At 34.3% G+C, this 12,871-nt stretch overlaps 1 protein-coding gene across 1 annotated transcript; it reads left to right on the forward strand.

The window, feature by feature from the left end:
- The first annotated feature begins 1,396 nt into the window (after positions 1-1,396).
- On the forward strand, positions 1,397-2,919 carry LOC129747221 (thyrostimulin beta-5 subunit). Its single transcript, XM_055741317.1, has 2 exons — positions 1,397-1,963; positions 2,561-2,919. Exons 1-2 carry the CDS (start codon positions 1,571-1,573, stop codon positions 2,669-2,671), a joined length of 504 nt encoding a protein of 167 aa, XP_055597292.1. The 5' UTR covers positions 1,397-1,570; the 3' UTR covers positions 2,672-2,919.
- The last annotated feature ends 9,952 nt before the right edge of the window (positions 2,920-12,871 follow it).

Below are 12,871 nucleotides of genomic sequence, written 5' to 3' on the forward strand. Positions count from 1 at the left end.
TGGACTAAAATGCATCACCATGCAAATCAATGATTCACAGTTTAAACCTTGTTTCCGTATGCTGGAATATGATTTTAATTTTTTTTTGTAATATTTTTTACCTCTAAATGTATACAGCAGCTTTATGATTTCTCTTAAAAAAATCATTGACAGAAAAAATATAAAAGGATAAAATATCATATTTTATTCAAATGCAACAAACAAATAAACAATTATCTCACAACTTTTGACATCTCTATTTGGAGAATTGAGATACAGCAATTTTACGAAAATCGAAGTTTTAGCATGCGAACTGAAATATCTTAGGAATCAGGCAACGCCCATCGTTGAAATATTTTAGTGAGTTCCCATACACATAGAACTATCATGCGTTGAATTTTTGAAAATTTATATCGGTTGGGTCAAAGATTAGGCCCAGTACAATACTTCAGGCTTGGGCTGAAAATGCAATTTCTATAGGATTTTGTACGATTGTTTGCAAATGAAAATAATTGTTCAAATACATGGATAAATCATTTGTTTCATATAAATATCATTTTCAATATTACTGTAGCCAGAAATACATAGACTGATTGGTGGAGTGAAAACATCCCAACATTCCCATGGTCCTTTCAAAATTATATACATTTTTCAATTCAAGTCAAAAACATTGTACATTGCTTACCTTTGATTTAACCGTTTGAGTTATTCAAAAATTATTATAGAAATTACCATTCAGAGAGACAGATTTCGACGTAACGTAACGTCTCAGATTCTAGATTTAGAATTCAGATTCAGATTTCAAATTCAGATTTCAGATTCAGATTTCAGATTCAGATTTCAGATTCAGATTTCAGATTTCAGATTCAGATTTCAGATTCAGATTTCAGATTCAGATTTCAGATTCAGATTTCAGATTCAGATTTCAGATTCAGATTCAGATTTAAGATTCAGATTTCAAATTCAGATTTCAGATTCAGATTCAGATTTCAGATTCAGATTTCGGATTTAGATTTCAGATTCAGATTTCAGATTCAGATTTCAGAATCAGATTTCAGATTCAGATTTCAGATTCAGATTTCAGATTCAGGATTCAAATTCAGGTTTGGAGTTTTCTATGACGTTTTTCTAAAGGGCCGAGTAGACGTTTCTCGCATCATCTTAAATGGACAAATTCTTCAAAACAATGCAATAAAATTTTCATAAATTTATCATTCGACCCGGATGAATGCCTTAGGACCGATTAGCACTCTGGTTGGTGCAGCTGATGAAATCCACTCGAATGAAAGTCCACCGTCATTCATACACTTCAACGAAAAGCCAGGATTTTCATGGCGCATGGTCACAGCACAGAACGGTTTCAGGGAGCGCAATTCCTGGCTGGTGGTTGGGGAATTCATAACATAAAACGGACTGACCAACGGCTTTCCGAACCAAACGCAACCGAGAAATCCCGGGAAGAAATCATGCTCGAGAAGGATTAAGTTTTTGAGTGTTCTATACCCTATACACTTCATCTCCTAACTAAAGGTTTCTTTGCGCGTTTTTCGATTAGTTTGTTCTTTCGATTGAATTCAATCTGTGCCTCATCATGACCAACCACAGATGGGTTTTATTTTCGGTCCTTTCGATGGCCGCGCTCAGTTCGGTGGTCAATGGAAACGATGGCAGCAGTGGCGAGGTTGGAGCACTTCGGAAGGGACCTCAGCTCGGATGCCACAAGCGAGTTTTCACATACCGGGTCACGCAAACGGATGCCAAGGGGCGGGAATGTTGGGACCATGTGAGTGTTCTGTCCTGTCACGGACGCTGTGATTCGAACGAAATCTCCGACTGGCGATTCCCGTACAAACGGTCCCATCATCCGGTTTGTGTGCATGCCGGAAGAACCCGATCGGTGGCGGTGCTGCGCCACTGCGATAAGGAAGCGGATCCAGAGGCGAGGCTGTATGAGTACATGGAACCGAAATCCTGCAACTGTCAGGTGAGGACAAATCTTTTTAAGGAAAATTCGACTTAATTGTAATCCATATACGATTTTAATTTTACTACTGAGGAGCACGGCTTGCCTATTTTTTATTACCATGTCTTCGGTTGCCTATATAAAGGCGTTAGTTCCATATGTAGTGCTTAAAAATACAGATAACATTAAAAGCCAACCAGGAATTTTTAATCTGGTTTCTGAAGCTGGATTCTGACTATGAAATCTGAATCCGAATTCTGAATTGAATTCTGAATCCGAATTCTGAATCTGAATTCTGAGTCTGAATTCTGAATCAAAATTTTTAATCTGAATTCTGATTCTGAAATCTGTATCTGAATTTTGAATCTGAATTCTGAATTCTTAATCTGGATTCTGAATCTAAATTTTGAATCTGAACTCGAAATCTGAATTTCTTATCTGAATCTGGAATCTGAATCTGAAACTAGGAATCTTAATCTGAAAACTGAATATGAATCTGAAATCTAAATCCGAAGCATGAATCTTTGATTTGAAATCTGAATCTGGATTCTCTGAATCTCGATAGCGTTGATTCCGATTGTGTCTAGTTTTGAATTTTTGTTTCTCCTCAATTTTCAGACCTGCACCAGTATGGACACCAGCTGTGAAGGGCCCAAGCAGCTGAGCACGGATTCTGTGACCAAAGTTTTCCAGCTCGACGAAGAAGAAATTGAATCTGAATATGCTTAGTAGGGGGTTTCGAGGGTATCTGTCTCTCGACCCCTGCCCTAATTAAAAAGAAACACACTGATGAACTGATCGCCAGTCCCAAGTTGATTGCAAAAATTTGCTACAAGTGATGATATTATTACTTCCTTGCAACGGTAGATTATAGTATTTATTTTTCTAATGATAGTCTACTCAAGTTTAGTGTATAATATATTTACAACGATGTTCATATACAGAAAAAGAATAATAAATAATTATAAACGTTTAGAAAGTGTCACTGTGTTCAGTTAATTAATAAAAATAGTAGAATCACATTCCTATAATGACATTATTGCTGCAGATCTTCCTTGTTTTATCAAAATAAAGTGGTCATGGCTTCGCGTCAGGCATCTGTTGTCATGTGAAAAAGCGATAAATGGTTTGAACGATTTATCAGTGTTCACATTTAAATTCGGTTAGAGCAAGTTCACGGGTATTGGGAAAAAGTGGTAGAAATTTTGACATTTTGAAAATTTTACCATGCAAAAATGTTTTCAAGATCTTGGGATGTTGTATTTTTTTACAACACTGTTTCTATTTCAGCCGTATGTGATAGAAATATTGCTATTTTTGCATCACAGCATGTGAAAATACAACACGTGTTGTAAAAAAAACTAGAAGGCCACAGATCTTGAAAATGTTTTTGCAAGGCAATATTTTCAAAATGTGCCGTAAGTGTCGAAATTTCTACCACTTTTTCTCAACACCAGTGAACTTGCTCTTAATGTCAAAAGAACTTCAAAGTTCAGATTAAGTTCCAGAAAGTTTCAACTCCGTTGTATGAACGAACACGATGGCTACTAGAGATGTACCGAATAGTTCGGCACATCTCCAATGGCTACACATTAGGATCGTAGCGAAAAGGATCATGACATGACGAATAAATCCAAATTGCAAAAAATGACAATAATGTTCTTAGTCCGAAAAATGAAAAAAAATCTACAAAAATGGAAAAATAACAGGAATAACAATACGGCAAGAAAGGGTGTCAAAAATGAATTAATAAAAATTGAAAATGATAAAAATGACAAAAATTACGACAATCACAAAAAATACCGAAATTACAAAAACTGAATAATGTTAAATCTGACGCAAATGACAAAAAAAAAATAACAATTACAAAAATTACTGAAAAATTGCAGGAAAACGTCAAAAATAACTAAAGCAATTGTCACATTTGCTTTAGTTATTTTTGATGACAAAAAATATGAAAAGGACAAATGTGACAAACATTAAAAAATAAAATGACAAAAATGTCATAAAGGATAAAAATAACAAAATAAATACAAGATTGATCACAAAAATCGCATAAATTACATTAAAAAATTGAACCAAAACATTTTTTTCGCCTCGATCATAGGTAGTCATTTTACCATATTTATGACATTCGCGACTTTATGTGAACGATGCAGTTTGCGGTCAGCCATTGAAAAACTTATCCGGTACAACTGTGTTTGATGTTTACTCTTGGGCGTGAAATATTACGAAAATGACAATAATAACAAAATGACTAAAAAATTCAAGAAAAATTGTACAAAAATGATAAAAATAGCTTAAATGATGAAAAAGCTTATGTAAGTATAAAAAAACTTACTTTTATATAACTTTCAAAACAAAACCCTTATAACTCTGCTCTGAAAAGAGATAGTATTTGATGTATTCAACAAAGTTTCATATTTTTACGTATTCTACAACTTTGTTGTATAAAGTAATGCTCTATCTATTGAAATAAAAAAGTTAGAATTTTCAATTTTTTTATAAAGGACTTTGACTAACTTTTGATGCTTTCAAGCTAAGAAGCATGTTTGAAGAAGCAAATGTTCTGAAGACACTTTATTAAGAGATAAGATAAAAGACAGAGGCGCTACGAAAAAAGTTACACTTTTAGCCCTTTTGGGCCACTGTGCAGTGGGGTAAGATGGCCCATGCTAATCTTTCTCAAAAATTTACTAACGTATCCTAGCAAACATGAAATCGCATTAAAATGATCTCAAGTCATTAAAAACGTTACTGTGAATCGTAATTCCATCTAACGCAAGTAAAAGGTCGTAAAAATCGTTACTCGAAGTCGGTTTAAATAGGATATGATAAAAAGTCCGCCATGTTTGCTGATTTTGAAGACGATTTCCTTCCTTTACTTTCTTCCGCATGGGTTAAGTGAGAGAACAGCTTTGTTGTTCTTTCTGCGACCAGCAGTGCAACCAGATTGCTAAAAATCAGATGGTTATATTTCTAGAGTTTGTTTTGATTAGGTCGTATGAACCAATATAAACCAAATTGAGTTATTAGCTGCAAACGATTGATAAATATGTGCTCTATGTTATGTAGAAATTTGGTTTTATTCGAACAATAAATAACTTAAGAAAATTGATTTGAATTTAAGACGTATAATGACTAAAATATTTTTGCGTGCGAACTGGTTTTAACGACGTTTTGCGCTGCACTGAATTGCCGTGCAACCAAAGGTCGCAAAAACACTATTTGGGAAAGTGGTTTTTACGACAAAATGGATTTCCGCAGAAAGCGCGTCGCCGAGTGTCCAAAAGTTGTAACTTTGTTCGAAAATGGTTTGTGCAAGAGTGATTAAAGTAGAACTTCTTCGTTGCTGTTACATGGTAAGTTCAAAAACGCTTCTTTCATGGTTGGACAAGTTTTCAACCTTGTTTTTTTTTGTATTACAGTGACAGTGGGTGTTACCGCAATTATCGGGGTTATAGAGATTAACCAGCTGTTCAGTCGAATAGATATATTCCTGATGTACGCAGTCCCTCGCAGCACCGATTCCAGACTGCTGGAGCGAGGAAGAGGACTGGTAGAGAAATGTAAGCGAAGCAGATTAAAATACATAGACAAGACCCGCTCCACAATTATTGTGTAATTCGTATAATCTGTAGACAGCATATCACCCGCGGGGATCCTGATAACACTCCAGATCTTCAAAAGTAAGTCCTCTTTCTTTTATTCTTCATATTGAGGTACTTTGAAAATTGCCACATCAAAAATTTCTTCTAATCACACGTTAGAAATTGTGCAGATCTCCATAAGAATATTAATCATGGTACTTTGTAGTACTTGAAGATAGTTAGCAGGAATTAGTGAAGTTTTAGACAAATGAAATCGAATTTTAAGAGAAAATTCATCAACCTGCAAAACGACGTTTCAGCCAAATATGCAACGAAAAAGGTTGTATGTGCATGTTTACAGAAACAACCAAATCTATGCCTGTATTTAATACACGAGCGTATTTCTCATCTTATTCTGCAACGCATATGAAATTTTGAAACAATTCTGAGCGATATTTTTAATATAAGAATTAAATATGTTTAGCAAATCTTCAACAGCGATTTTCTCGAAATACGTCAAGTGGCTCATACGACCTAATCAAGACAAATTCTAGATTTGATGTATATTTGCAAGAATTGCTCAATGACAAAGGCAGTAAATATTGTTGCTGGCAACGGTTCACATGCGTTGAGAGAAAAAAAAACTGGTGCTCTCTTGCATTCTTTCAGTATGTATGAATATGGTGTCCTCTATCGTCCAAATCGTATAATCTTATCGCTTTAGCCAGAAGTTGAAAATATCTATGTATATTGCATCCACTTTGGTAGGTAAATGCTGTTTTTTCGAGTTTCATAAGATCATTCCATAATGTATATGAGACGTATAACAAAGTTGTAGAGAAATATACCTACAAAAATGTTTGCTGGGATGGCTTCTAATGATGTTTTTCTTAATTTTTAGTGTAGTAAACAAGGTTTTTCATCATTTTTTACATGAAAAGTTTATTAAAACGACTTTAGTACTTAAAAACTGAAGGATTACTGGAATCAACATGAAACTTGTTATTTTTCATGGGTTACATATAAGGTCAACCAGCCTGCGCAATCTGATGAACAGCTTATCGTTTTTACACTCTTATGCTCTTTTTGAAGACTATAAATATTTTTTTGTATTTTTTAAACTTCTAACAAATTTGAACTAACATCAATCATATCAAAATTGGGGCGGAATGTCCACAAGACCACGTGTTTAACGTTCAAAGTTTGAATGCTGGTAACTTTTGAGAAAACCCGAATGTCAAAACAAAATGCTATTCTTTTTATTTACTGACTCTCAAATTATGATAACAATGCATAATTCTATCAAATTTCGTCCTTGTTCAAGTTAAAAAGGTGCACCAATATTTGACTCGAAAATATATCCGCCGCCATGTTTGCCGCGACATCAGTCAAGAAAATTAATTTCGTTGCCTACCTGAAGGCGTTTTACCTATGAGGATGTAGAAAAGTGTATTTTGAAAAGCGAAATTTCCGATAAGGTTAGCAAATATAAATGATTTTTTGCCAAAGTATGGTCGGTTTACAAAAATACGATGAACATGTAATTAAACATTTGATGTTTCAATTGTTACATTTCGTATAATCATTGTTCTGTTATAACCAGCCTTTCCATATGGTGCGTTCTGCCCACTTGTTTTGGCGTTCTACCCGGGGTTTGTTTTCTGGCTGCTTAAGTTTTTTACAAAAATATAATCAAAATCGTGTTTTTATCATATTTTTTTTATGATAAAACGTAAATCTGATCCCTGAAACTTTCAATTTGGTTCTAAGATGATTGGTATCGCTGTAAAAAGCGATTATGCTTAACTGGTGCGTCTTGTACAGTTTTCCCCTACATCATGAAGTCAAGATTTTTTTTTTAATTTTTGTAATGAAAGGGTCACAGAAGGTTAAAAAAAAAGTGGTCTGAAAAACCTACTTTTCATTCGATTGCTTGTAAAAGCTGTTTGAGCAGTGGTAGTTTTTTAAAAAATATGACTACAAAATTTATTCTAATTCTAACATTTGGTTGTCTTTAGATTTTTGTTGCAACAGAAATTGAATTTACTGGAATTTTTCAAAGTTCACTACTTTGCGTGATTTTTTTAAAAATTGAAATTTTGTCTGTTTTTGTGGTCCACCGTCAGGTTGCACTTGGATTTTCAGTGCTTTTACTTTGTTTGGACCAATCCAAAGTATATTCATTGGAATTAAATCTTCATTCTAGTGAGGTGCAACAATTCACGCTGTGAGATTTCACAAGAAAAATGAAAGTTATAATCGTAAAATCATTTCTGAATTTCTAGAACCACAAGCAAACCAACCCTCAAACAGGAATCGAACTCGAGTCTACTGATTATCTCTCCGACACCTAACCAATAGGCTAAATCGACAGACGAAACGAGCCAAGATGTAGCTCTATTATTCAGTTGACTTCATCGAGTTGAATTCGCTGCTAGATTCCCCGGCAGAAAATGCTCATTATGCCTTCATTGAAAGTGCTCTGTTCGCCTCTAGTGAACAAATTAAAGTAAAAACGCGTTTTAAAATAGATTAAAGTGAAAAATCAAAATTTTTATGATGTTGAAAATTGAGAAACAATGTGCACATCATGTTGCAGTGCGTACATTTCAGATCAAGATGATTTAAAGGTCATAAAAGCTTATTTGGTGGTGCTCAAAAATTATAATATTTTCGTCACTTGAGAACCTAGCATGGTTATTATTTGAGGCACTTAGGATCAGAGGGGTGCAAGTGATTTTTTATCAAAACTGAGATAAACTGTTTTTTGGATAGTTAAAGTATAGATTAACATTCTGTAGAAGACACAGGTCAAAAGAAAAATTATTTCGATATTTTTAAGCTATTTATAAAAATACGTGTCAATGAAAATGCTGTTTCATTTGGTGTCAGAAGGGTGCAAGTGCACTTGCACCCTTCTGACACCAAAGGATTATACTTTTAGGCTAATTTCATTAGAACGTATACATTTTTGTCAGTTGAAAACAACATCATCTAGCTCCTACTAGGATTTTCTACTGGTTCTGACCAGGATAATCCAAAGTCCTCAGATAGAGAAGTGATGAAAATAGATTCAGGTGTATCTTCGTCGGCATGAAAATCTCATTGGTATGTATACAAAAAATTCTAAAATATTTTTTTTTAATGGCAAATTTAGCCAATGCTAATAGGGATAAAAGGCAAACACAAAACGCACTTAACAATAATTTTTTGGCAAATATATCTAAGAAAAATCTCTCGGATGAAAGCTCAGAGGATTCAGAATTTTCGACAGGCTCTGATCATGATGTCACATACTATCCCACGGAACAAAATGAAACTTCGTAAAGTACAGATGGGTCGTTGCGACAGGTAGTTTATAAAAAATAACATTAAGTCTTTTAAGGAAAATTTACATAACTGTTTACCCAGCTAACATGAAATCGTAATAGAAATGATAATCCAAATCGAATATTAAGACATTTTCAATAACTATCGTAAACACGTTGGTATTGAGTGATTTTCTATCATTCATTTACGACAAGCTTTGCGCAAAAAAAATGAATCGGATAGCAGTTTAGTCAATTCGTAAATATGCTCATTCGACATTTACGATTTGAGTGAACTGAATTACGATAAATGGGCGGTCCTTCAATTGACACTCTCTCCGGTCTCTTCCTTTGACCGGTTCGTAAAGAGAAAATTTCACCTATAGAGCTTTAGAAATCGGAATTTGAATCGGAATCTGAAATTAGAATCTGAAATTTGAAATTGAATCTGAATCTGAAATCGAAATCTGAATCTGAAATCTGAATCTGAAATCTGAATCTGAAATCTGAATCTGAAATCTGAATCTGAAATCTGAATCTGAAATCTGAATCTGAAATCTGAATCTGAAATCTGAATCTGAAATCTGAATCTGAAATCTGAATCTGAAATCTGAATCTGAATTCTGAATCTGAAATCTGAATCTGAAATCTGAATCTGAAATCTGAATCTGAAATCTGAATCTGAAATCTGAATCTGAAATCTGAATCTGAAATCTGAATCTGAAATCTGAATCTGAAATCTGAATCTGAAATCTGAATCTGAAATCTGAATCTGAGATCTAAATCTGAATCTGAAATCTGAATCTGAAATCGGATCTTGAAATTTAAATCTGATATCTGAATCTGAAATCTGAAATCAGCAATCTAAAATCTGTAATCTGAATCTGAAATCATTGACGTGAACTTTAGAAATGTTGCCCATCCATTAAAATATTAAATAAAAAAAGATTCAAGCAATTCCTACAACAATAAAGCATTCATTTCGTTATCAGCATCAGCACAATCAATCAACAAACCACGCGGCGAGACGGCAGTTCCTCCTGCTGCTGGGTTGGGTGGTAGATTTGGTGAGCGACAAAAAGAGAGCTACAGGATTTGTTTCTCCCGCAGCTACGTGAGGGGTGCGAGATTTGTACACCAACCTGTTGAAAACGTGAACCAAACTGGTTGAAATCTGGCAGCTTTCAGTAAATTCGAAAAACGTTGCTACAAATTTTCAAAACACCACACAAAATGTATGTCAATCGAAAGAGGAGATTCTAATGAATCTCTAGGTATATAAAAAGTGACCAATTTGAGTTCAAATTTTAGAGAAATCACGATAACAAAATCGCGTAAACCCACCCGCATAAATCAGTATTATACAGTGACTATTGGCATTATCTTCTTCCCAAGACACCGAAAAGATTACTTCTATAGTTTTGGATTATTAATGTAAGATAAGGCTTATCATTTTTTCATGAAATGGAATCGTTTAGACGCACTGTACGATACAGTGAACGGGTCGTTAAGTAGAGTAACCATTCATTTTTTTTGCTTTTTTCTACTCGCTCTGAGTGAATTGTATCATACGTAGAATCTTCCCTCAATGATTTTCGCATTAAAAAAAAAACGATACAACATATCGTGTAGCTTTGATAAAATTACTACAATTAAAATTAATAAAATATACATATGTTTTAAAGTAGTTTATTATAACATTATATTCACAAGGAATACATAACATTTACTTAATATACATTAAACACACGCTCTGTTAACACTTTTAAACAGCTCATTGACCTTCCGCGGATGTTCGCAGGAACAGCTTCCGGATTTTCCAATACTGCAGCACCAAATCCTGAACGCTTTCGCCTGCTGCTGCACCACTGCCGAGCCATCCTTAACGCTGCTGCTGAATAGTAGCGGTCGGCCGCTGGTGATGCTGATCCTCGCCTTGATAGTGAAACTGCCTCTATAAGAAAATGTTTCTTCGGATTTTCCTCCAGCCTATGAGCGAGAATAAAAAGAGAAGATTTAAGTTTCTCGCTGTAAATACAAAAAGGCATTTTACTTACTCTCATAGATCATTGTATCCTTCCTCGTAGCCCTTGGTCTTCCAGGTTCAGCATTCCAGCTACGGAACTGGGCGATCTCTTTAAAAGAAATTGCTCGAACTCAGCCGGGAGAAACTTTTTTTCACAAAGTTCGACCACGTGTGATGACGTGACAGCAGAGAAGTTGGTGCGTGTTGCTAAAATAATCTTTTAATTCTTTAAGACCATTAATTGTATCTTTCTTAAATAATACTATATCATTTGGTTGTGTTGATAAATTTATCATTTTGTTCCTTAGAATATTCATCGTATCTTTCAGGAATAATATTTTATACGTTCTAGCGAAGGCACATCAAGCCAAGATGCAATATAGAACGTAACTATTAATGTAATCAGAATAGAATAATACGGAAGATTCAGCGTACGGTTTTTTGTCGTGCGGGTAGAATATTCATCGTATCTTTCAGGAATAATATTTTATACGTTCTAGCGAAGGCACATCAAGCCAAGATGCAATATAGAACACCCAAAATAATAAAGAAATTATTTATACGGGATTTTTCACGTAAACTAAGATTTTGCTGCATAATATCGATTCTACGTGTGTCTGTAGTAAACACAGTGCATAAAGGAAGCCCTACTGGTAGTAACTAATTTACTTCCACATAACTGACTCATGAATTTCACGTAAAGTCTAAGTGGATGGCTTACAGTACATTTTCTCAAGTGTGTGTTATTAAATTCTAATTAGAATAGAAGCTGCCTTCAGTCAGCAACTTTTATTTACTATTTCGGAAAATCGTGTTAAACGTTGTGTTTGTTTTTTTGGTAATCTCGTGGATTCACGGAAACCTGGAACCGTGGCCTCAATTTCTGGCACTCAAAGTTTCAGTTAATAATAGAATAAATTCTGCTTCAGTCCGTGAGGTGGTTCTTCAGATTGAAAAGTTCCGGCAACTCGAGAAGGTTGCCACCGTTTAATAGCTTCAAAAAAGCGTTTGCATTTTGGTGAGTTCGATTAAAGATATCTTTTCAAATCTGTTTCAGTATCTGAGTATTCAATATTTTTCAGGCAAGTCAACTGTACTAAATTGGAAACAAACCCAATAGAAATGAAGGCCAGTTTCGTGTACTCCATCCATAAATTTCACAATAATTGTGATAGTGATAAGTGGTAGTGGTGGTGTTGAATAATTTAGAAAATAAATTTAATGCAATTTAGTTTTATTGTTATTTATTTCAAAAAAGAAAAAGCAACGAGAAAATCGACCCCAATTTAATTTCGAAACCAAAATTATTTCATGCCTTTTTCATAATCGCTCCGTGTCGAACATACTTAAAATTCACGTAAATTGTAGCTGAAGCTCATAGCGTGCGAATTCTTATTGAGGTGCGTTCACATGGTTTACTCGTACAAGCTACGTGAAAATCAATTGGATAAAAATTATGTAGTTTTTCACGTAGCCACGACGTGCGGATTATTTTGGGTGAACGTAACTATTAATGTAATCAGAATAGAATAACACGGATAAAAAACTCTATAGGTTGTTATCAAAATTCGTATGGTTGGCTCATCTATATCACATATTTTTTGTTGAACCCATAATATTGCTTAATCAACATCGATAACTACAAACAAACTAGCGTTTATGTAAAGTTGATTTGGCTGTAGAGGATTTCTTAACCGCATATCGCTAAAATAATTCAACAGCTTGTAGATTTGGCTATATTTTCCTAGTCTACATTATAATATCAGATAGTTATTTTTTTTTAAATATCACTGATGCTTGACTGAGCTTGAGTTTGTAAAGTAAATTGTCCGACTTAGAGGGAAAAAAAAGCCAGTAGTTATTTCTCGTGGAAGAAATCAACCAACACGAAGCGGAAAGGTAAATATGATTTATTTTTTTTCAGTTGATTTTGTTTTCAATTTTTTTTAAATGTTTTCAGATAGAGATGTGTGGGTGCATTTTGACCCTCGAGGGCCTATCCGGA

The sequence above is a fragment of the Uranotaenia lowii genome, chromosome 2 (genome assembly GCF_029784155.1).
Source record: "Uranotaenia lowii strain MFRU-FL chromosome 2, ASM2978415v1, whole genome shotgun sequence".
In the NCBI taxonomy this organism is placed as follows: domain Eukaryota; kingdom Metazoa; phylum Arthropoda; class Insecta; order Diptera; family Culicidae; genus Uranotaenia; species Uranotaenia lowii.